Source organism: Lissotriton helveticus, chromosome 6 (assembly GCF_964261635.1).
Source record: "Lissotriton helveticus chromosome 6, aLisHel1.1, whole genome shotgun sequence".
Lineage (NCBI taxonomy): Eukaryota > Metazoa > Chordata > Amphibia > Caudata > Salamandridae > Lissotriton > Lissotriton helveticus.
Window position 1 is genome coordinate 1,040,750,462 of NC_136067.1, and position 22,273 is coordinate 1,040,772,734.

Consider the following 22,273-nt stretch of genomic DNA (forward strand, 5'->3'; position numbering starts at 1 on the left):
AAAATTTAGAGTCCCACTTCCTAAAGCTGAGTTGGGCTTAAGAATTCTCGGAATCCTTGGAGCTGTTCAGGGGCCGAAGTGCCTCACGATGCCTCCACGACCTCAGCGGTCCGAAAAGGAAAGGGAGGAGGGGAAGCCTCCGCCGGACAGCAATGCCAGTAACCTCAATAAACAACAACCCCAAGACACTCCGAGGAAGGAGGCTACAACAGCGGCTTTGAAAATGGGTGCAACACGGAAAACCGCCATGCCGCCTCCAGTAGTTAAGGGGAAGAAACCAGAAGTCCGTGGCAAAGCGCCGACAAAGGGTGAGCAGTCTGCAGATAAGGCATTGTCAGATTCGCCGGTCACAGAGAAACAGAAGGTGGGGGCACAACCACGAGGTAAGGATGTCGTCCTCCGACAGCCCACTCTGACAGAGGCGTTTACATCGAGAAATGGGCTGAGGCTGGAGGATAGTTTCTCCCGCACGGAAGGCGTCCTCGAGGACGCTGTAGAGGAAGCAGCCTTGGATGCGGCCCCGGACGTTGCTAGGCAACGATCGCGCACAGACTCGGCTCCAGAATCGCATGGAGGCAGAGGAGGTGGCGGCGGCGACGGCAGAAGCGGCAGCATTGGCAGAGAGCTTGTGGATAGCCCAACAAGGACTAGGAGGACTCCTGAAACCCCCGTGACTGCTGGGAACTCGGGTAAGGCTTCCGATATGGGCATTGGGGAAGCACTGACACTGGCAGATAATGGCGGGACTGGCAAGAATGATGACATTGGGACTAGGATACCAGGGAATACGGATATGCTGGATGCCCTTATGCAGGTAGAGGCTGAGCTGAAGGCAGGGGGGTCATGGGGCAGCAATGTTAGCCTGATTAACAAGAAGTTATTGATACCCAATGGCATCGAGGTGGTGGATGGTGCAGAAGGAGGCTCGGCAGAGGGGGATTGATTCTACTCTGTAGATGAGGAAACGGATCTCTCAGCCACAAGCGAGACTGGGACAGAGGGGGAGGATGTTGGCTCATTATCAGATTCTAGTCTATCTGGGAAAGAAAGCACACAGAGGAAAAGATGGACTAAAGGGAAAAAACAGACCTCGGGCGCAGGGTCTCCCACCAGAGGGGGTAAAAAACTTGTATGGGACTACTCGGCCACCTCGCAGACCTATGAGGAGGCTAATCCATCACAGCTACAGGCCCCCTTGGAGGCAATATCTAACACATTGAAGCAGATTCAAGGGGAGGCCAGGGCCGAAAGTCGAAGGGCTAGACATGCCACGAAGAAACTCCACAACACTTTGAAGAAAGTAAATAAGCTGTATGAGGGTATGGCAAACAGAGTTACCGAAGTTGAAGAGAGAACAGGAAGACTGGAGGACGATATGGGTGCTTGGCAGGATTTTAAAGCTAATCAGGAAAAGGTGTCCGAAGATATGCTCTGGAAGATGGAGGAGTTCGAGAACCGCCAACGGCGGAATAACATTCGTCTTTTGGGGGTGGAGGAAGGGACAGAGGGCCAGAACATTTTGAAATTTGTTGTAAATTTGCTTCGTGGGGCTTTTCCGGAATCAGACTGGCAGTGGGAAAAGGAGATACAGCGAGCTCATAGGTTTCCCTTTGTAATCAGGAAAGGGCGGGGAGGAGGTGATCAGACAGGTAAACCACCTCTTCCCAGAGCAATCCTAATATATGTTGGGAATTATCTCCTTAGAGAAGAGATTATGGAAAAAGCAAGGCCAGAGAGCAGACGATCATTTCAGGGTACCTCTTTTTTTGCTAGGCCGGACTTCTGCCACGTCACCGTGGAGAGGAGGTGGAGGCTGAGGCAGCTTATTAAGCCATTTCAAGCATTGGGTTCTGAGGCTTACCTCGTATTTCCAGCAAGATTAAAGGTGGTTACAAGAGGTAACGTAGAAATGTTTTGGTCAGAAATCAAAGCTCAAAAGTTCCTGGAGCAAGTAAAGTCACAGAAAGGAGGTTGAAAAAGTTGAAAAGGCGGCGCTTGATTGGCTGAAGTTTCTAATGATATGAAAATAAGTTGTCAAGCTATGGGTATTTTGTTTAAGGGGGCACTGGGGATTTATAAGGACTCTTGGGGGGGGGGGGTCAGAGAGGGAGGTTAGCGACTTCCACACACTGTAGCAACCACATATAGGTCTAATTGACCTATTTGCCCGTAGGGGGGGGAGGGGGTAGGATCTGGAAGGGTGGGTAGGGAGGGATGTGGGGGGTTAGGGGGTGAAGGGGGGAAGAAACTGTTGACACAAATTGGTTTGCACTGGTTGATTCAGCACAAGAGAGGACAGAGTAGTCTTCAAGCAAAACAGCAAATGCAGTACTCGGTTAAGAAAATACAATATATGCAAACAAGTGATGGTCTTAAATTGAGAAGTGACACGAGGGGTTGGTTATTAACAGGAATGGAAGGGATCTCAGCCCATGGGGAAATGAGTATAAAATCTTAATGTGTTGTAGGAATGCTACCATAAACATTTGTGGTTTAAACAATGTAAATAAAAGACTCAGGGTGGCGGCACTGTTGAAAACTCTCCGATTGGATATAGTATGCTTGCAAGAAACACACATTGAGGTATCAAAAAGCTATCTTCTGGGACAATTGGGATTTGTTCTCCTTGCAAACTCTAAACAAGACTCTAGGAATCGGGGAGTGGCTATACTGGGGAGGATTGGTGATGTTGTCGTGATCAGGAAAAAGGAGGATGAGAGTGGTCGATGGGCGATTTTAGAATTAACCTTTAAAGGGGAGAAATTCACCCTTGCTACGGTTTATGGACCAACGGAGGATGACCCCGAGGTACTTCAGTACTTGGATATGGAACTGGCACACTGGGTAGAGCCAATAGTTATATGCGGGGACTTTAACCTACACGATCCTAAAAGTACATTTTTACAGGGGGGTGGACATTATTCGGGTAGGAAAAGGAGAGTGTATAGAGCACTATCTGATCTTGTTACCCATAATTCCCTGATCGATCCTTGGGTTAAGATTTATCCAAATAGAGACGGTAGCACATTTTATTCTGCCCCCCACAGAGTTTTGGTTAGATTAGACTATTTTTTGGTTTCAGGTCCCTTGCTGAAGGGAGCAAAGATGGAAAAACATCCCCGGGTGGTATCTGATCATAGCCCCTTAGTTTTAACTATTGCGATAGGTCAAGATCAGCGGAAGGAAAGACAATGGACCTTTGAGAGAGCTCTCCTCAAGGATGAGGGATATAGGGAGTATATGGAAGGTTGGATAAGGAGCTTTCTGGATATCAATAGTGGAACAGCTGCTCCAGGGGTGGTATGGGATACGCTCAAGGCCAGTGTTCGCGGGGAAACTATGAGCTATGTACTTTCTGCACAGAAAAGAGAGAAGGCTAGGATAGAGGAAATAAATAAAAAACTGATGGAAGCTGAAGAGGAGTTGACGATAGCTATCTGACAGCGATTGCCACTAGAAACACACTTACTTAGAATTGTTTCTCTTAAAGCTGCAGCTACAGAGCACATATCCAAGAAGGCAGCAGAGAATTACCTAATTAGAAAGGAAGGGGTATATGAGCTTAGCGAAAAGGTAGGACATTTGTTGGCGGTTCGAACTAGACAGAAGCTCGCAGCAACAGATATCTTGGAGATTACAGATACCCAAGGGCATAGGGTGGTAGGAGTTGAGGGAGTGAGGGAAGTCTTTAGGCAGTTTTATGCATCCCTATACCAGGCGGATAGGCTGGGAGGGCTCTCAGAAATTGAGGGGTACCTAAGGGGTGTCACACCGCCGCTCATTACTACGGAATGTAAGGGGGAATTAGATGCGCCCTTTAAGGTGGAGGAATTTCTATGAGCTTTAAATACCTTACCATCAGGTAAAGCTGCCGGTCCTGATCAACTACCGGTGGAATTTTATAAAATATTCCAGGGAGTAATAGGCGCAGATATGTTCAATCTGATGAGGCAAGCACAACTTGGAGAGGCAATCCCTGATTCATTGGGTGGAGCCGATATAGTAGTGATCCTTAAGAAAGGGAAACCGGCAAACCAGCCAGGCTCTTATAGACCAATCACCCTCATGAACGCCGATGTTAAAATTTACTCGAAAATATTGGCCAAGAGACTTACAGGGATAATCGAGAGTTTAGTAATTAGTTCACAACATGGATTTATACCGGGTAAAGGGACAACACAACACACCAGGCAGGTGATTACAATGTTTGACGCAGCAGGTATTCTGGGAGACCCTATGGCGCCACTATTTCTTGACGCCAAGAAGGCATTCGATAGGGTCTCCTGGGAATATCTGTGGGGTACCCTAAGGTGGAGCGGAATAGGTGAAGGGTTTATTAAATCAATGAAAACCTTATATAAAAATTCATCGGCTAGAATAAGGGTTAATAGAGGGCACTCAGCAGCGGTTAAAATAGAAAGAGGAACTAGACAGGGGTGTCCATCATCTCCCCTTCTATTTGCGCTATATTTAGATCCCTTTTTGCGTAAGCTGGAAAGTAACCAAGGGATACCCAGATTGTGCTTGAATGGCTGCGAAGCAAAAACACTGGCTTATGCAGATGATGTAGACATTTTAACATCTAGCCTGGAGGGTGCTATTAAAGAGGTGGAGATAGAGGCTCAGAATTTTGGCCAGGTTTCCGGTTATAGCCTGAACAAATCTAAGACTCAGATAATTTGTAACTAGCATGTCCAAGGGGAAATGGATCCAAGAGTCGTAGTCTCAGCAGTGTATCTGGGAGTGGCAATATCGGCGGATGTCGAAGTTGTTGTACAGAACAATATGGCTCCATTGGTGGCGAGTGTAAAACTAGACTTGGAACGGTTAAATAATCTCCATCTTTCTTTAATGGGGTGCACAAATATAATCAAGATGCTTATTCTACCTAAATTCTTGTACCATTTTAGGGCAATCCCCCTCTTTTTTGAAGCAAAATGGTTCAACATACTGGAAGGGATCCTTAACAGATTTATCTGGGCACAGGGCAAGACCCGCAGGGCATATAGGTTTATGACACTGCCGACAGAAAGAGGTGGATGGGGGGCACCGGATTTCAGATTATATTACTGGGCCGCTGCAATCCAGTATATGCAAGGACTTATAGGAGGAGGGGGGTTAGATCAAAGAACAACAGATTGCTCTTCTAGAATTTACGCTGCCGTGTTGGGGGAGGAAGTGGAAAATTGTTTTTTAAAATGTATAGAGTATGGATACTACAAAAGAACTAGGTTCAAGACGGTTGAGGCAGGCATTAAGGTATGGAGTGCTTTTATGAAAAAACTGGGCATAGGGAGATTTAACCGCTATACAAAGTTGGTTAAAAATAGATCATTTCCGGTAGAGATATTTGGAGATATGACAATGGAAAGGTGGGCGGCGAAGGGAATTGATCAGATTGGAGATGTTAGGAACTCAGAGGGGTTTCTATTATTCTCAGACTTAAGGGACAGGTATGGATTGGATAGACAGGACTTTTTTTAAAATATCTACAGATAAGGAGTTTTCTAGGGAATAAGCACGGGGGGCAGGCGGGGTTTAACACAATTGATATCATTGAGAAAATAAGGCTGGGGGGGACTGTTCGATACGAAGCTTCTATGCCAGTCTCTTGGATACAAAGCAGGATGATATTGATAAACATAGTGAGAAATGGGCAGAGAAACTGGAGGGTGATTTAGGGTGGTTTCAGGACTCATTGGAGTTAGGACAGACACTTTTATGCTCTGCGTCGCTGCAGTCGCAACACTATAAAACCCTCTATTCACTATATTATACCCCGGCTAGGATAGCGAAATGGGGTGGGACTACAGGCACCACCTGCCCGCGGTGCAATTCAGGAGAAGCAGATATAATACATATGTTTGCTCTATGCCCACAGCTTCATACACTCTTAAAGGATATAGAGATCTTCCTTGAGGCCTCTCTGAACATCAGAATATGTCTTAGACCTGTACATATATTGTTAGGAATCATTCCCGAGGAGGGTATCCCACAGCGGGAATTTATTTTTGTGGCCATGGCAGTGTATAGGCTATGCATCGCCAGGGCTTGGTTGGACAAGAATCCCCCAGGATTGCAAATATGGCTGTCTAATCTGCTAGCAGCATATAACTTAGAAAAACCTATCTATGCAAAGAAAGGCTGGAAAAAAAGGCAGCTGGGAATACGAATTTGGGAACCGCTTAGCAATTGGAGAGCGGGGATGGGATAGTTCTTTGTGGATTTGTAGGAAATATCTGTAAATGTAAATAGAATATACCTGGTTTTTAAAAAAAATAATTGTTTTTCTTTTTTCTCCTCCTCTGTGTTTTATGTATATGTCTGAGATGAAGTAATATCATGTCTATGCTTATGTTTGCATTCTTGTTTGCGTTTATCAATTTATGGCTTTGGAATGTAGACTCTCTGTCTCAATCTTTCGTGTGCAGTATGGAAAATGATAAAAAATATATTTTTAAAAAAAGATGTAAAGTATCCCCATGCATCACAGGGCACATGCTTCCTTAGGAAGTGGAACAATGCATCAAACACCGAAAAGCATGAAGTGAGATAGTAATACTCTTTTGGGTGGAGCTAAAGCCCTTTGTACATTTTAAAAGAATTAGTAACAATAGGTCGAAGATTGGTGCGCTGTCAAACCAGTCATACAAATAGCGTGAACAGGCTGCGTTTATTAAGCTAGAAAAACAATGCTGCATTACAGCAAGACTTCAGTGCTGTGGGCTAGACAAGCTCTAACTGTTAAAAATGTTACATTATTCCTCTCCTAATGGAAATGCCACGGGCACATTCCTTTTTTTACTTTTAAATTCCTTCCTCATCTGAAAGTGAAAATCACAAAGGAAGGAGATAAGCCTGGCACTGACTTACCCACCGTTAATCCTGTTTTTTTAAAAAATACAGCTGATGTCGCAAACAAAGGCTGATTGAAATCTCTGTCTGGCCTATGAAATACCCCACAGCCATTTTTCCATTTCAAATATAGAATTTTCTCTAAATTCCTATAATACACTAAGAGCGACTGTGTCTTCTTGGAATAAATCATTATCGTTGCAAGATATCCTTTTTTGAGCATCTTAAATCCACAAATCAAGCCATTTTCTAGTGTGATTCTGATGTATCCAACAAAGGTTTCTGTGAACCGGGCCCATGGGCTTCAAAATGTCCCTCTCTGGTGAATATCTCCTTTGAAACCTACCCCTAATACCCTTGCCTCTATTATATGCTGCGATTTAAGTTAGGCTACAGGATGAACAGAGATCTACAATATATGTTATTTGGGTTCTGTTTGATTTGAGCTAAATGCAGGTCCACAATTTTGTTGGCAGATATTTATGCAAGGTCTAGATGTTGACAGCCCATGTTTGAAGTCTGTTTTTGCTCTTTTTTTATGTCAGTGAGGTAGGCCTGTGAGCATAACATGAAACTTGATGTTTCTGTATTCACAGCCTCATGTGCTTCAACTAAGGCATTACATATACGCACAATCTTATCCTCCACCCCTTGAATTGGACTTAGCACCCACACTCGTTTCCGCACACAAGCAGAGACACTTTTTCGCTCAAAATGTCAGTGAGTCACTTGGGCTCCAGTCACTAAGTTTTTTTCGCAATAAGTGGAATTTGCATGGACAATACGTTGATCCACATTTCGAAATTATCTCGTTTCACACAATCCTGGTCAGTGGACATTTCTACCAACAGTTCTGATTAACACTTCGCAATTGTAGAAAAAAATGAGTGGGAAAAGAAACAGTACACTCCTATAGTTTATTGGTCTATTAGGGGAAGATTTAAAAATCTACTTTTGCTAATTTTCTCCTTGTGGTACCATAGAATATTGTCTGCAATGTTTACAAAGTCACTCACGTGTGCTTAGTGTTTTTTAGGTCTCGCCTCTCAATGCGCATGCGCATTGAGCGAGACTATAGGGGCTTAAACAAGGTTTACCTAGACTGGCGATTTGATGCTGTGCCCGTGCGCTTTTAGGTCAATGCGGAAGCGCATTGACCTAAAATGCGCGTGCACATCATCAAATCGCCATCTGTTCCCCAGCAGCACTCCTCCCACTCCTTTGAAGTGAAGCTTAGCTTCACTTCAAAGGCCCCTGCTGCTTCACACTCGCCCCTCTCCCTGCTCCGCCCCGTGTCGCATTTCTCCTCCCCCTCCCCACAGCAATGCCCTCCGTCAAAGGCTTTCACGGCCGGCCGGCCGTGCTTGAGACCCAACGTCTTTTCTTTGATGTATTTACGGTGCAGTAAAGATAACATTTTATTTGCAGATTTACATGCAAGTGTGTGCAGTGTCTATGTTTTTGCCTGCGTTAAAGACTGTTCATTGATCACACGTGGATGCATTTTTTCACTTTGAGCGCAATAGTTATATCAAATGCCGTAAATGAAACTTGTTAGGACAGAGGCTTAAGAGAAACAAAAACACAATCCCTTTGTGCAAAGAATTAACTAATATTTTGCAGTGTGTGCTTTTTAAGATCACCAGTTAAAGTACAAACGTTACTTTCTGACTCGATTTTATAATACTACTTTGAGAGTTCTTCTGCCTCTCAGCTTATTTATGGCACTGTGGTCCAAGATATTTCGTTGTAAGATCTTCTTTGGGCAGGTTTTGGCAACACGTACTGCTGAATAACACGTGCTTCTCTGACACAAAAGCCACTTTGACTTTACCAAATAAATTGCTCAAGAATTTCCTTACTTTGCGATCTGCTAGGTACATTTTGGCTTGTTTTCTTAGTGTTCCTGTAGTGATATGGCCTGGAAGTCATAAGGCATCTGAGCCGGTTTTCTTGCCCTGTTGGGCGAGCGACGGAACTAAACTGACAGCAGGCTGATGCTTGTCTTGAAATCATGCAAGGTGACATCCGCATCTCCTGGCAACTACAGCCCTCTCTCCTCGCTGCTGCTTTTCACAACCCTTCCCTCCTCCCCACGCTCGCTGCTTATCAGCACAGACAAGACGCACACCTCGCGCTCATTCCAATACACACCCACCCTCCATTACCAGCATCGTTCCCTGCTGACTGGCCACAAGCATCAGTCCCTGGTGTTTCCTGGAATTTGCACAGATTGTTACCCAGCTGCGGCATGTGTACTGTTCAGTCCTTTGTTTATTATAAATAAATACATGCAGTTTTTCTAGGGTGCCAGTTAAGCCAGAATTACATAATACCAAGGCTGCCTTAACGGTGATTCCACCAGGAGCCTCTTTTTTTCCTCCACTCTACATTTCAAATCTCAGTTTTGAAGGTTCTTTTTCACCCCTAATTTCTCCATTATGCCATTGCCTGTAGTTGTTCATAGCATTAGTAAAGTTACATGTTTAGTTTTGTCCTTTTTTACATGTAAAAACTTTTACCATTAAAAATTAAAAACATTAGGTCACTATCCTTTATTTATAACATTTTACACAAAATTGTGAGTTTGCACATCAATACATGTAAAAAAGGACAAAACTAAACATGTAACTTTACTAATGCTAAAAATGTAACATTTGGTAGATTTATAACTATTCACTTTACAAAAAACAAAATTAATACTTTTATAATTTGAAAAAATATAAACAAAAAAAAAGAATTTACATTTGCAACACCAAAAGGTCAAACTTTTCTATTGCGAGACCTATTGCATTTTCAATGCTTGTTTTAGCTGCGATTTCCTTAGATTTTCATGGCATACTTTTTCAGATTCTGTGAGTTACTGAAAATGAACAAGTTTCCTGTGTATTGATTTTTGCAATTTGTGTTACTCGGAGCATTACTGCCTTGAGTACTGTCTGGTTGGAAGATATGTTTTGGATCTGGGTATAGTCAGATGGATTTTTTTTCGTTTGGAGTCCATATCAAGTTAGTCCTCTGACCTTGGCAGAGTCTGTTGCATTGTTGATTTGAAAACGGGGCAGATTGTATTGTTTTCCACGGTTTGCTTGTGTCCGCTCAGCTGCCTTGCTAACTTCATAGCCACAAAGAAGTGTCGACTCGTAGTAGAACTTCAGATTAGATACATTCTCTGGGTGTTATAACAAAAATAAAATACATTTAGTGTCAAAGATGGCAATTTGAAATTTTCCCTAGAGGAACTTTACCTTGTATCCTACTTCACCTTGTTCCATAAGCTGATTTTTTATTTTAGTTTAATGAATGAATGATTTTTTTAATGTGTTTATTGAATTCATTTAAAATTAATGAATGTATTTGAGTTGTTGGCATGTCGCTGAATATTTTTCAGCCAATTCTGAGAGTATATTTGTGGAAAGATTCGTTACACTAATGGATATGATATTGAGTAACAAACTAAGTGTGTTTTACCTCGCTGAAAATGGAATCAATAAAAAAAATAATAATAATTTGAGTGGTCAGTGACAAAAGACAAGGGGGTCATTTTGCCATTCATTGTTGCGGCGCTGGAAAGACAAACATTGTGCGTTATCAAGCATTATGTGAAAAAATATGATTGTCACCGGTTTCATGTGCAGGTTGACCCTCTGCACATACTTTTTGCTTAAATTAACTGCGTGTGTACTAGATCTTCACACCAGGGAGCTATTCCTCATTCGGTTTTGCTCTGCATTAGCAGCTGCGATACCCATATTCATGAATCTTGTGTTTATTTCCTTTTCTCAATCGAAGACACCATGCTTCTGGCTGCATATTTGTTCAAAAATTTGGCTAATTCTAAGATGGTGTCCCTGAGTGGGTGGAAGCTCAAAATCAAGCTTTTATCACAGGGTACTGTCCGCTCGCTACCAAAGTAGTTCGTTTGTGAAGTACACAGTGACTCCATTTTATTGTTGCAGTACATCTGACTCTGGTATTCTAAAGCACTATGAATATATTAATATGTACAAATAAGGTGGTCGTCCACTGCTACGCTAATAGCTCATGTCTTTCCTAAATTAGTCTTTCGTTTCTGTTTATCAAAATGTCCTGTGTTACAAATTTGCCATATGATGGTGTTCAGAATAAGAACCAGCGCCACGCTTATTTTAATTTTAATATCACATTCACTCTGTGTCACAAAGACGGTATGGAGTTGAACCTGTCCTGTACAATGGGTGAATGTCTTCTGCCTGCTCGCCCTGCATGGGTAGAAGAAGCATTAGTTTCTGCTGTGAATACATCTCTGCCCACTGAAACCCAAGCTGTGGGGAGCCCAGCTGTTCCTGCCACTCATGGGTCTCGGCTGGAAGCACCTTCAGATCTTTAGTATCCAGAGACAGGAGAGGTTTACAGCCCAAGCTCTGCATAGTTTCAGATGGGGCACATATTTCAAAGGCATCTAAATTCTGGCCTTTGATGAAGGGCTGAAATGAACTGAAAAGAACTGAAATGAGGCTTCTGTTACCCAGGGGTATCCTGACTTCCTTCTTTCCTAATAAAATATTATGCTAAAGTTCCACAGCTTATTATTGTTCGGTGTTGACAGCTGTTTCTTTGGTCTGTTTAAACGGGTAGAAAGTGATTAGATTCCCCTCTGTGGGTGATTTGTATACCGGCTAAAATGTGTTAATTAGCACTTATGTCATGTTTTGACTGTTGCTTGCACAAAAATACTTTAAGGACCTGAGAACAGGTACTTACAATAGAGCAGTGAGGATGGCACAAGGTACCAGGTACCCCCTAGGTGCAGCGGTGCTGGTATCACAAAATACAGTGACCTAGCAGGAGCCGATTCCCTGCTGCGACAGAGCTTTGTATGGAGTTTAACAAAGCAGGATGCTCTGTAGTGATACAGAAAGTCCCAGAGAGACAGTTTGATACCTTGACATTTGTAATAATACTGTGTTTACTCCCAGAATCCATTGTGATAGTTTAATCCGAAGGAGAAGCTACACAGTGAATGAAGACTGTGATAACACTTGCCATTGAAAGAGTTTGTGTTGTAGAACTCCTGGTGCACAAGCTGACCGCCTCATTGAAATATGACATATGGTTGAGCCATCGATTAACCACACTATGGCGATAAATCATGGGCAGATGACTCAATGGGGCTTAGCAACACTATAAAGTATCATAACACAATTCTGAGGGGCGTGTAGAAACCAGATTTGACTACTACTTTAACTAATGATATCCCTAAAAAGCTCTCCCCAAGGACTATCACAACTGTTTCTTTTGTGAAGCACCAACATTCTACAGATTCACTTCTCCAATGTTAATTTAGTATCCCAAAATCTCAATAGGTTTATTTTCAAACAGTCGTATATACCATATTGTCTCCTTCATAATTTTTCACCTTTCCTGCATTACTAACTTAAAAAAAATGTCTGTTCTGCTGTACTTTTATTTATGTATGCTATCTGACCTATAATGACCAATGGCGTCCAAGCACTGTACACAAATGGGCATGCGTTCAAGGGTGAGATAAGTGAACTTGGATTAAGTTGTGTGTGCAGTATTCTAAATGCAAACGTTTTGGCACCTTTAGAAGCACTCTTCCAACCCTTTAAGTGTGTTCTCACTATTTATCTTCTGTTTCTTTCCTCAGAAGAACATAATGATGTGCAAAAGAAAACGTTTACAAAATGGATAAATGCACGTTTTTCCAAGGTAAGGCTACTATTGCATCTCAAGCTATTGATTCATAGTTAAATGTTGACGATATTTTCAAGGTACGTAGATGCTAAGACATCAGTACTTGCTCAGTAGACTTTTCAAGCCATATGGTTCCCTTTGTACTTTTTTTTAGAAAAAATCTCTATTGTTTATTCTTTTTCAACATTGTTTTTGTATGATGATGGTGATGATGAGTTTCTTTGTAAACTTGATTGTATGGTTAAAGGTACCATACCACATTTATAATGCTTTATCTGCACCGTGTTTCACATTGCCTGAAGCATTGGTGGACTAGACTGTGTGTAAATGTCAGTTGCTGAGAAGCCACAGATGCCCACTCACTTTGTTACTTGGACTTAAGTCCCCAGGATGGTGTGATACTATGTGCATCCTTTCCGTGATGCACTCTGTGACCTCAGAGCAAAATGGCGTAATCAAGGGATGTCGGGGTCTGAATGAGCATATTATAGGTAGAGGGGCCTTTTAGGTGGAAGTGTACAAGGCAGGGCAGCTGTCTGGTTTTTTATCGACATCTTGACTGTCATTCGTAATGTTTCCCACGAATGCTTGCTGCTCGTTGCTTACAATTGGCTTCGTGGTTTGTTACTCACATTTGCTTGCTTTCTATTAGCTGGCTTTATTTGTTTTAGGCTGCCCAGCTTGAGTTTGTCCCTCCTGTGGAGCATCTCCTATTTACCATATCCCTTCACTGCTCACTTTCTGTAAGCAGGCCATTAAATCTTCTTGTTATCGTGTCACATTTACTGTGCACTTAAAGACAGAGGTCAAATGTCAGGCACTGTTGTCTGAGGGAGCTTTTTTTTCTTTTCTTTGACTTCATAGTGAGAGGATGTATGTGACAATTGTGCTGAGTACCCATGTGAGATAATAGGCTGTAGAATGTTATTATTTTTAGCACACAACAAAAAATAAATGTAACTAAACTGTGCAGATATTTTAGAATATATCAGAATTAGGAAAGCACAAATGAAGTACATTCTTGGGTAAATCTGAAGTGTGGTGGAAACAAACATTTTGGTATGATCAAACCAAATCAAAACACTAGGTGATGACAGTTGAACACAATATCGTTGTGGCACTGTATACTTTTATAGGTAAAACTGCATGTCTGTGCAAATGTAACGGTCATTTCAATAAACGATGTTTTTGTCAGTGCGTTACCACACGATGCATACGCCGCTTTACTCTGCACCACTTCATACTGTATACAGTGTATTTCTCTGGCACGTGCAAGTGAGACTGTGTTACTTCAACCTGAGGCCAACTAGTATTGAAGTATAACACATCACAAGTCCCATTTTAGACTCTCTTGCGCTTCACTGGAATAACAAGATCTGCTGCAAATCTGCAGGTCCAGTGATTTTTATCAGGGTATTTTGGCAATTTCCATTTCCAAAGTAGTCTATACTGAAACCAGAACAGCATTTTGGAATCTTCAGTATACTCTTGGTGAGTGCGGGTTTTGTGTTGTTATCTGCACAAGGAGCTTCAAATAAGTGTTGCTACAAAGGACAAAGTCCACTACAATGTTATTACTGACACTCCTTCACATTTCTCTGGTTTATAAAGTCATTTATGGCAGTCCACTGTTTGTCATAGGGTGAGGGTCAGAAAAGTATGATCAAGGCTCAGGTGTTCTTTTGTCTTCATTCACTCCTTATCTTAAAGGTTTGGCTTTTTGATGTGTTTTTGGTGCAACAGAAGAAATTAAACAAATCAGGTGATGAGATTTGACAACACCAGGGAGGGAAGGCCCAACTTGGTCCATTCATGGATATTATTAACAGGTTCAATATATTGAATAATCAGATTATTAAATTTTGCTCTCCCTACCGCAGACAAGGCCGGACTGTGGAACCAAAAGCAGCCCTGGTAAAAATGGTCAAACCAGCCCCGCTGCCTTAGTTCCCTCGTACAGTTTCTCTCTTTCCATCCACCCTCTCTCTTTCTTCTCTGCCTTTTCTCCCTCTTCTCCCTCTCTGGTATCCTTTTCTCTATCTTTCCCTTCCCGTCCCCGCCTCCCTCTCTTTCAGTCTCTCATGAAGCCTCCTTGTGCCTGCTCCAGTTAACCTCAAGGAGCTCGAGAAAGTCATAGAGACACCAGGGGCGACCGCCCCGAGCCTGCCATGAAAAACAGCCTCCAGGGGCTCCAGCCCACCTGGGAAATGTCCAGTGGAATAAAAGGCCAGATTGGCCCTGACAGTTCAGTGTGCTGTTCACTCGAGTTTTTCTGGAAAGGAAGTTGTGCTTCTCAAAAGCACATGCATATATATCGTTTTGCAGCATGAATCTTTTCTGGATTCACATGCTGTGTGTTATTCCGCCAGCTAGTGATTAGTTCCAGAATTCTCCAATATAGTAGTAGTCCTTTTTCAATATCTTGTTTTTGTTGTTGTTGGGTGTCGACATTCCATCATTTGGTGTCCTACCTTGCCTCCTCTGACGTCATATGCCCTCCATGAAAGCTCCCACTTGTGGGTGCCATCTTCAGATTTTTTGTTCTGCCATTGGGTCTTGATGCTTTGATGAGGGCTCTCCAAGTCAGGAAAACATTCAAGCGAAGTTGGTCGAAGAAATTTAGAAGAAGATCGTCGAAGAAAGGTACCGTGGAAGATTCCTACAGTCAAGGGAGTTTTTCTGAAGCTGTTTAGAGATTACCCTGTTCCACGTGATGAAAAAGACTCCATTTCGATGTAGCTCGAAATGCCATCATAAATTTGTGCAGAAAGAGCAACATCCATGTGTGATCTCTGTCTTCTACTCAACCATTGGAATGATGACTGCAAAGCCTTTGTGCAAGTCGAATGACTTTGAAGGCAAGGTAGAAGCAGAGACAGGCACACTACACCATGCAGGGACAAAGGCAAACACCATCCCTAAGAGACCTTGGTCTGTTGAGCGACGAACACATCGCAGAAGGTGCAGAAGGAGAAGCTTCGGACACCATCCCGAGAATCGTCGCGACCGAAGGAGAATCGCTCAAGACCAAAAGAATAAAGACCACAGGTAACACCTAAAAACATTTGTTGTCACTGTCTGAAAAATCAGGCTCAAAAGTATAAAAGGGATCCTCAATGTTGAAATAATCATAGAGCGAATTCCGACCTATTGATAAAGAACCCCACGGATCCCTCAACAGGAACATGGCAGGAGGGAAGTCTCTGAAAAAGATTACTACGTCAAATGATGATAGAAGTCGAGACCTTTTGACAATGGAAAAAAGTAAGAGTTTGGAAGGATCCGAAGAGCTCGTCGATCGACATATCGTCGAAAGATTCCTCTGTGTTAAAAAGAAAATCGACCCTCGACTCCAAAGAACACTCAGTAGAAACGAAGAAGAAGAAGAGGAGACTCGCGGCAGAGATGGCAGCTTTGATTCAAAAGAAGAAGAATTTTTATGCTTCCCATTGAAAATTCCGAATTCCACCAAAAACTTTGCAGCCGAAAGAGCAAGGTGAACAGGAAGTGTAGGAACTGGACCCTGACATGACACCAGAGCCTCAAGAAGAAGGAATCCTTCTATGAGGGGAAAGATCAGAGGATTCTTAATATGCTGAGACATAATGGCATGAATTTAAAACAGATTCCTCTGCAGGAAGGGTTGATTGTTATCCGCTGAAGCCTAATCTTCCGGATAATATTGCTATGTACAGCCAGATCATCAAGAAGGCTCCTGACAAATATGTCTCTCAGCTTGAAGAGGAGAAGAAAGTCATGCTTCCTCCTAGAGAGTCTAATTCCGTCACAAACAAGGAACCAGTTCCACCCAATGCTACCCAGTGTTCTGGAACAAGGGAGGGATGCTTTCCAAGAGCCTGCAATGTCCAGAGCTGTGACACTGAAGGCTGAGAAAAAGTATAAACATTCATCAAAAGACCCTCCATACATAAAGTGAACGGTGCCTGCAGATTCAATCATTACTTCTGTAACAGGAAGAGAGACAATATTCCATCAACATCAGACTCCCTCCCAGACAAGTAAAGTAAGAAAATAGATCTGATGTTCAGGAAATTTGAGAGGAGCGCAGCCAATCAATGGCAAATTGCAAACTCCAGTGCCTTCCTTAGCAGGTATGCGTACCAACATTGGGAATGATGGCGGGACTCATGAGGCACCTATCTGACCAGTACAAAAAATCTGAGTGGCAAGCCTAGCTGAGGAAGAAGAACATTGTGAAGACATGCCTCAAATCGGCGTTAGACGCAGCAGACACCGTAAGTCACCAAATGATGGGGGGGGGGGACAACCTTAAGGCGCCAGTCTTGGCCATGAATCTTAGGATTCAAACCAGAGGTGCAGGCACACATCATAAATACACCTTTCAATGGTGAACCACTTTTTGGAGGCACAGCGGACGAAAGGCTGCAACAGCTCAAGAAAGATAATGAGACAGCAAAATCCATGGGAGCATTGCTATTTAGGGGAAACATGCTTAGTGGTGCTACACCATCACGCAGACCTACAGTAAGAGGTAGTTTCCCTAGTAGCACATCTCATCAGGGCTTCCGGAGTAGCGGCCAATCACCATCACCCTCACAGGACTGGCAATATCAGGTGCAAGGGTGGCAGTACTGTTAGGGGCAATCACGTGGAAGGGGATCACCTCACAGGGGAGGCTCAACCCCCTCTAATAAGTGACTTGGCAAACAGAGGAAATCTCTCACACACACCAGTGGGGGCAGAATAAAAGACTTCCTTCAGAAGTGGAGGAAGATAACTTCAGACAATTGGATGTTAAACGTCATGCTATTTGAAGATTGCAAGGAACTGGCCAAGACACCACCAGGAAGATCCATTCAAATGAGGAAACATCACGTCTACTCAAGGTAGTAGAGGAATTGCTGGAAAAGAGGGCAATAGAAAAGGTGCCGAGAAAAGATCAAGAAAGGAAATTACTCAACTTATTTTCTAATCCCGAAGGTAGATGGATCTCTACACCCTATTCTAAACCTCAGATACATAAACAAGTTAATAAAAACACAATGATTCAAGAGGACAACATTTCATACTACATTTGCAAAAAGCGAATTGCATGGCAACTATAGATCTAAAAGACGCTTACTTAAACATCCCAATGAGTCCAAGACTCAAGAAGAACTTGCGATTTGTAGTGAACAAGACTCACTATCAATTCAGAGTGCAGGCCTTCAGGATAAAATCAGCTCCAAAAATGTTTACTAAATATCTAGCAACAGTTGTGCACACTTGAGAAGACAGGGGATACAGGCTTACTCCTACCTGGACTTCTAGTTAGTAAGAGCAAACTCCTTCAGCAAATGCTAGGCACATATACAAGAGGAGATGAGAACTCTCTAAGCACTGGGATTCTCTAAGTACATCACCAAATCTAGAACAAGAAAAACTGTTCCTAGGAGCAAGAATCAATTTAATAATACAGAAAGTATATCCCAGGAAAAAGAGAATAGTGTAGCTACTTCAAGAAACTTGCCTCTGCCCGAAGGAGTAAGCTCTGACAGTGACAACTGTGGGGAAAATGTTGGGGAAAATGTCCTCATGCTTCCCTTTGATTCCATATGTGGGATTAAATATGAGACCAATTGAGGAACGGCTACAGAGCCAGTGGTCACAAGCGACAAGGAGTTGGGAAGATCTAGTGGTTGCCACGCAGAAACTACAGGAGGTAATTGTGTGGTGGAGCAGATCACATGTAATAAAAATTGCACAACCAACTCCAACAGAAACCATAACTACTGATGCCTCATGTATGGAATGAGAGTTTACATGGGCTCGCTCAATGTCAGAGGTGTGTGAAAGGAACAAGATGTGATCCTGCATATCAATGTCTTGGAACTGAATACAGAGTTCCTAGTCTTCATAGTCTTTCAGAAAGAGCTTTTGGGAAGAACAATCTTAATCCAAACAGACAATACCACTACAATGTTCTACATAAACAAACAGGGAGGAACTCAATTGTTTGCCCTATCGAAGTTAGCCCAAGAAATCTGAAAAGGGGCAGTGCAGAGACAAATAGATCTAACAACAGTTCATCTACAGGGAAAGAAAATGTAGAAGCGGGCAAGAAGCATCAAGCTCCCATGAATGGGAACTCAATCAACCGGTACTCAAACAGATTTTCAGGACATGGGTAAACTCCAGAGGTAGATCTATTCACAACTCCAAGAAATGCAAAATGCCAATACTTTGCATCCAGACAGCCACGCCACCATTCCTTGGTGAATGCTCTGTTGATAAACTGGTTAGGGATATTTGCATGCTCTTTTCTCCCAATACCACTGTTACAGAGAGTGATCAACAAATGCAAAAAGCACAAGATGACACTAATACTAATTGTCCCTTAGTTGGCGAAGCAACCATGGTTTTCAAAACTAATAGAAATGGTGCAGGGTAATATTATGATATTACCAAGACAACAAGACCTGCTGACAATGGAAAGGGGGAGAGTTCTACACCCAGAACCAGAGTATTTCAGTCTGGCAGAATGGCTCCTGAAGACTTAAAATTCGGACATTTAGGCCTACCAGAGAACACAATGGCTGTTCTCAGAGAAGCAAGACGCCCAACAACAAGAAAATGTTACATAGCCAAATGGGAGAAATACTCATTGTTGTGTCAGAAAAAGGGCTTCTTACTTGAAAACACTAAGTACATAACTGTACTAAAATATCTTTCAACCCTACCGGACTGCAAACTAACATATGCATCCTTAAAGGTACATTTGTCAGCAATTGTGGACTACACAAGAGGAAGAAGCTAATTCACAACACCAGTAATTAAATGCTTCTTGGGAGGAGTAAAGAGAATAGCACCACCCAGAAGAGTACCAGTACCCACATGGAATCTAAATGTAGTGCTAACACAACAATGAGGACACTTTCTGAGCGTTTACACAAAGGGTCATTTAAGACACTCACACTAAAAACATCCTTTCTGTTGGCTATAACATCACTTCGTAGGGTGAGTGAAATACAGGCATTCACAATTCAAGAACCATATTTACAAGTCCACAAGGACAGAATAGTCATGAGAACAGATCCACAGTTTTTACCCAAGATACTCTCACACTTCAACATCAATTAAACCATACAAGTTCCACGTTCTTTCCAAAGGCCAAATAATCAGCCGGAGAGAGCGTTATGCATGCTGGATGCAAGATGGACAATTATGTACTATATTGAAAAGAGAAGCAGGAAAACAAAGCAACTATTTGTTTCCCAATGTGGGAAAATCGGTAACTTAGGGCACTATTGCTAAATGGGTATCACAAACAGTTTAACTTTGCCAAACAAATACAGGTATACAACTAAAGTCTGCACCAAAAACACACTCAACAAGAAAAGAAGCAAATATTCCCATACAAGACATCTGTATGACAGCTACTTGATCATCAGTACACACGTTTACAAAACTCTACTGCATAGAAATTCAATTGAGCAAGGAATCAAAAGTGGGAAGAAAAGTGTGAAAACATCTATTTACAAAGCAAAGATCATCTTCATCCAAACCACTGCAAAATTTAAAAAAACGCTACCAAATCAATGCACAGTAAGTGAATCCAGAGAAGATTCACACAGTAAAATGAAATGATTTCTTACATGTAGAAGTAGTTTTGCAACTTGAAGAACGTTGTGGATTCTTAAGCGACCCACACCCCTCCCCTAGAAGATGTGAGAAGAAGACAAAGAAAAGGAAAAAAAAACCAATCTGAAAATGGCGACCATGAGTGGGACCTTCCGGGTAGAGCGTATGATGTCAGAGGAGCCAGGATAGGATACCAAATAGTGGAAGCGTTGATGCCCAACAAAAACAAAAACAAGAAATAGAAAAAGGACTTCTACTATATCGAAGAATTCCGGACTCAATCACTAGATGGCGGAATAATGCACAGTATGTGAATCCAGAAGATTCTTCAAGCTGCAAAACTACTCCTTCAAGTAAGACACATTTTGCTCACCTGAATTCATTAGTAGCCAAATATAGTTTGTCTGAAGATGACATCTGCTCTTGGAAATTAAATCAGTGCTAAAATGCAGTACAACAAGATTGTGCCCAGCTTCAGTTGCTTTAGAGAAGTAACACAAACGTGCTGTAGGTATGAACATTTAGGAATCAATCAAACACAGGTTTTTTGTTCGTGGCTCGGAAAATAAAGCGACTAGTTGAGGGAGAGGTAATGTCAGAATTTGTGGCACTTGTTTGTGCAGAAGTTATAATGTTTTGCCTGTGTATGCCACAGTGTAGCCACGGACCGTGTAGGGCGTGCCACCAGGCGGTGACGTGGGGCGGGGGAGGGGCAGTGTGGGGGGTTGTAAAATGCGGGAAACGGACGATTTCAGGTAAATACCGGGAAAACACGAATTTTGTTGCGTGCGCTGCATCGCCAAATGTGATGCAGCGCTCGCAACAAAATATATATATATTTTTTCTCGGTACTTACCTGAAATCGTCCGTATCCCGCATGGTACAACCCCCCACCCCTCCCCCGCCCCACGTCACCGCCCCGTGGCACGCCCTACACGGGCTGTGGCTGCCACAGTGGACCTAACACTGATGAACATATTTGTCTCTGCTCTCTTAAACAGCTGCTTTGCCAGAGAACGAAGAACCGGGCAGCCAAGTAGGGCCATATGTGCCCAAGTCTCTTTGATACTATCAGTCTCATTCGAAGCATGCTTGTGGCATAGATAGTTTTATCTGCAATATTTTCCTAACTTCAGTCTGCAAAACATCACTGAGATCTCTTATGTTGATATTTCAGTGCTAAATATCATGTAAATAGGATTTCTAAGAGGCAGTATTTGAAGAATATATTTATAGATGTTTCCTGGCAGCAAAGAAAGATTTTTTATTTGGAAAGCTGAATTGCAGTGTTTGTTTATTTTTCCCTACATCAAGTTCCCATGGCTTTGATGCCACATTTAAGAATATTTAATTTGAACAGCTTGTGACCCACGGAGAGATTTTCTGTTATCTTTTCAAACGAGGGATAAAGACAAGACAATGCATTCTTTTACTAAATTCTCACTGTCGAGCTGTGTTACTACAGTAACTTCTGGCACGATTGTTTGCATTTTAATTTTTCAACCAAACATTCCCAACATCTCATTTTCCATCTTGCGCACCCTTCATTGTACTGACATCGCTGAGATTCCCACCTTCCTTTACTTCTCCCACTGTTCCCACCACTTTAAATTCTTCTCCCACTGAAAGGAATATTTTAGTGGGTAGTGGAAAGGGTGAGTAGATGTCAATGTATCTGTGTGCTTTTCAAAAGGCTACTCCTGTGCTACAACGAGGAAAGTAGAAATAGAGTCAAACATGGGAGTACAAGAACAGGGCTAGGGGTTTCTGGAAGGTGAACTGCCACATTTAGTGCCAGAAGATTGTAAAAGGTGTCTGACATTTGTTAAAGTGGCAGAAATGTATTGGCAGGCTTTCCTAATATCAAAGTAATATCAGCACTGTCTCTCATTGGAAAAATGATACACTTGCCTCGCCAGAATGGTCATCCAAAAAGCTCATAGACAGCAGGACAAGACTTCCCCAGCTGGGTCCTCAGACACTGTAGCAAACTCCTGGTTCTGCGATGGGTTTTGAATAGGCAGGAAGAATGGCGCTCAAGCTGGTTAACGGTGGAGTGTAGGAAAAATTGTATGGATACGGTGCTGCCTAGTCAGGGGAAAACCCGGATAACCCCTGC

The 22,273-nt window shown here is 42.5% G+C and overlaps 1 protein-coding gene across 2 annotated transcripts in view; it reads left to right on the forward strand.

Moving 5' to 3' along the window:
- Positions 1-22,273, forward strand: part of UTRN (utrophin) — a 1,532,463-nt gene that overhangs the window by 277,842 nt on the left and 1,232,348 nt on the right. For both annotated transcript variants that reach the window (XM_078648677.1, XM_078648678.1), the window contains one exon: positions 12,506-12,567. In XM_078648677.1, the coding sequence (XP_078504803.1) occupies positions 12,506-12,567 (62 nt within the window). The remainder of the gene's footprint in view (positions 1-12,505; positions 12,568-22,273) is intronic.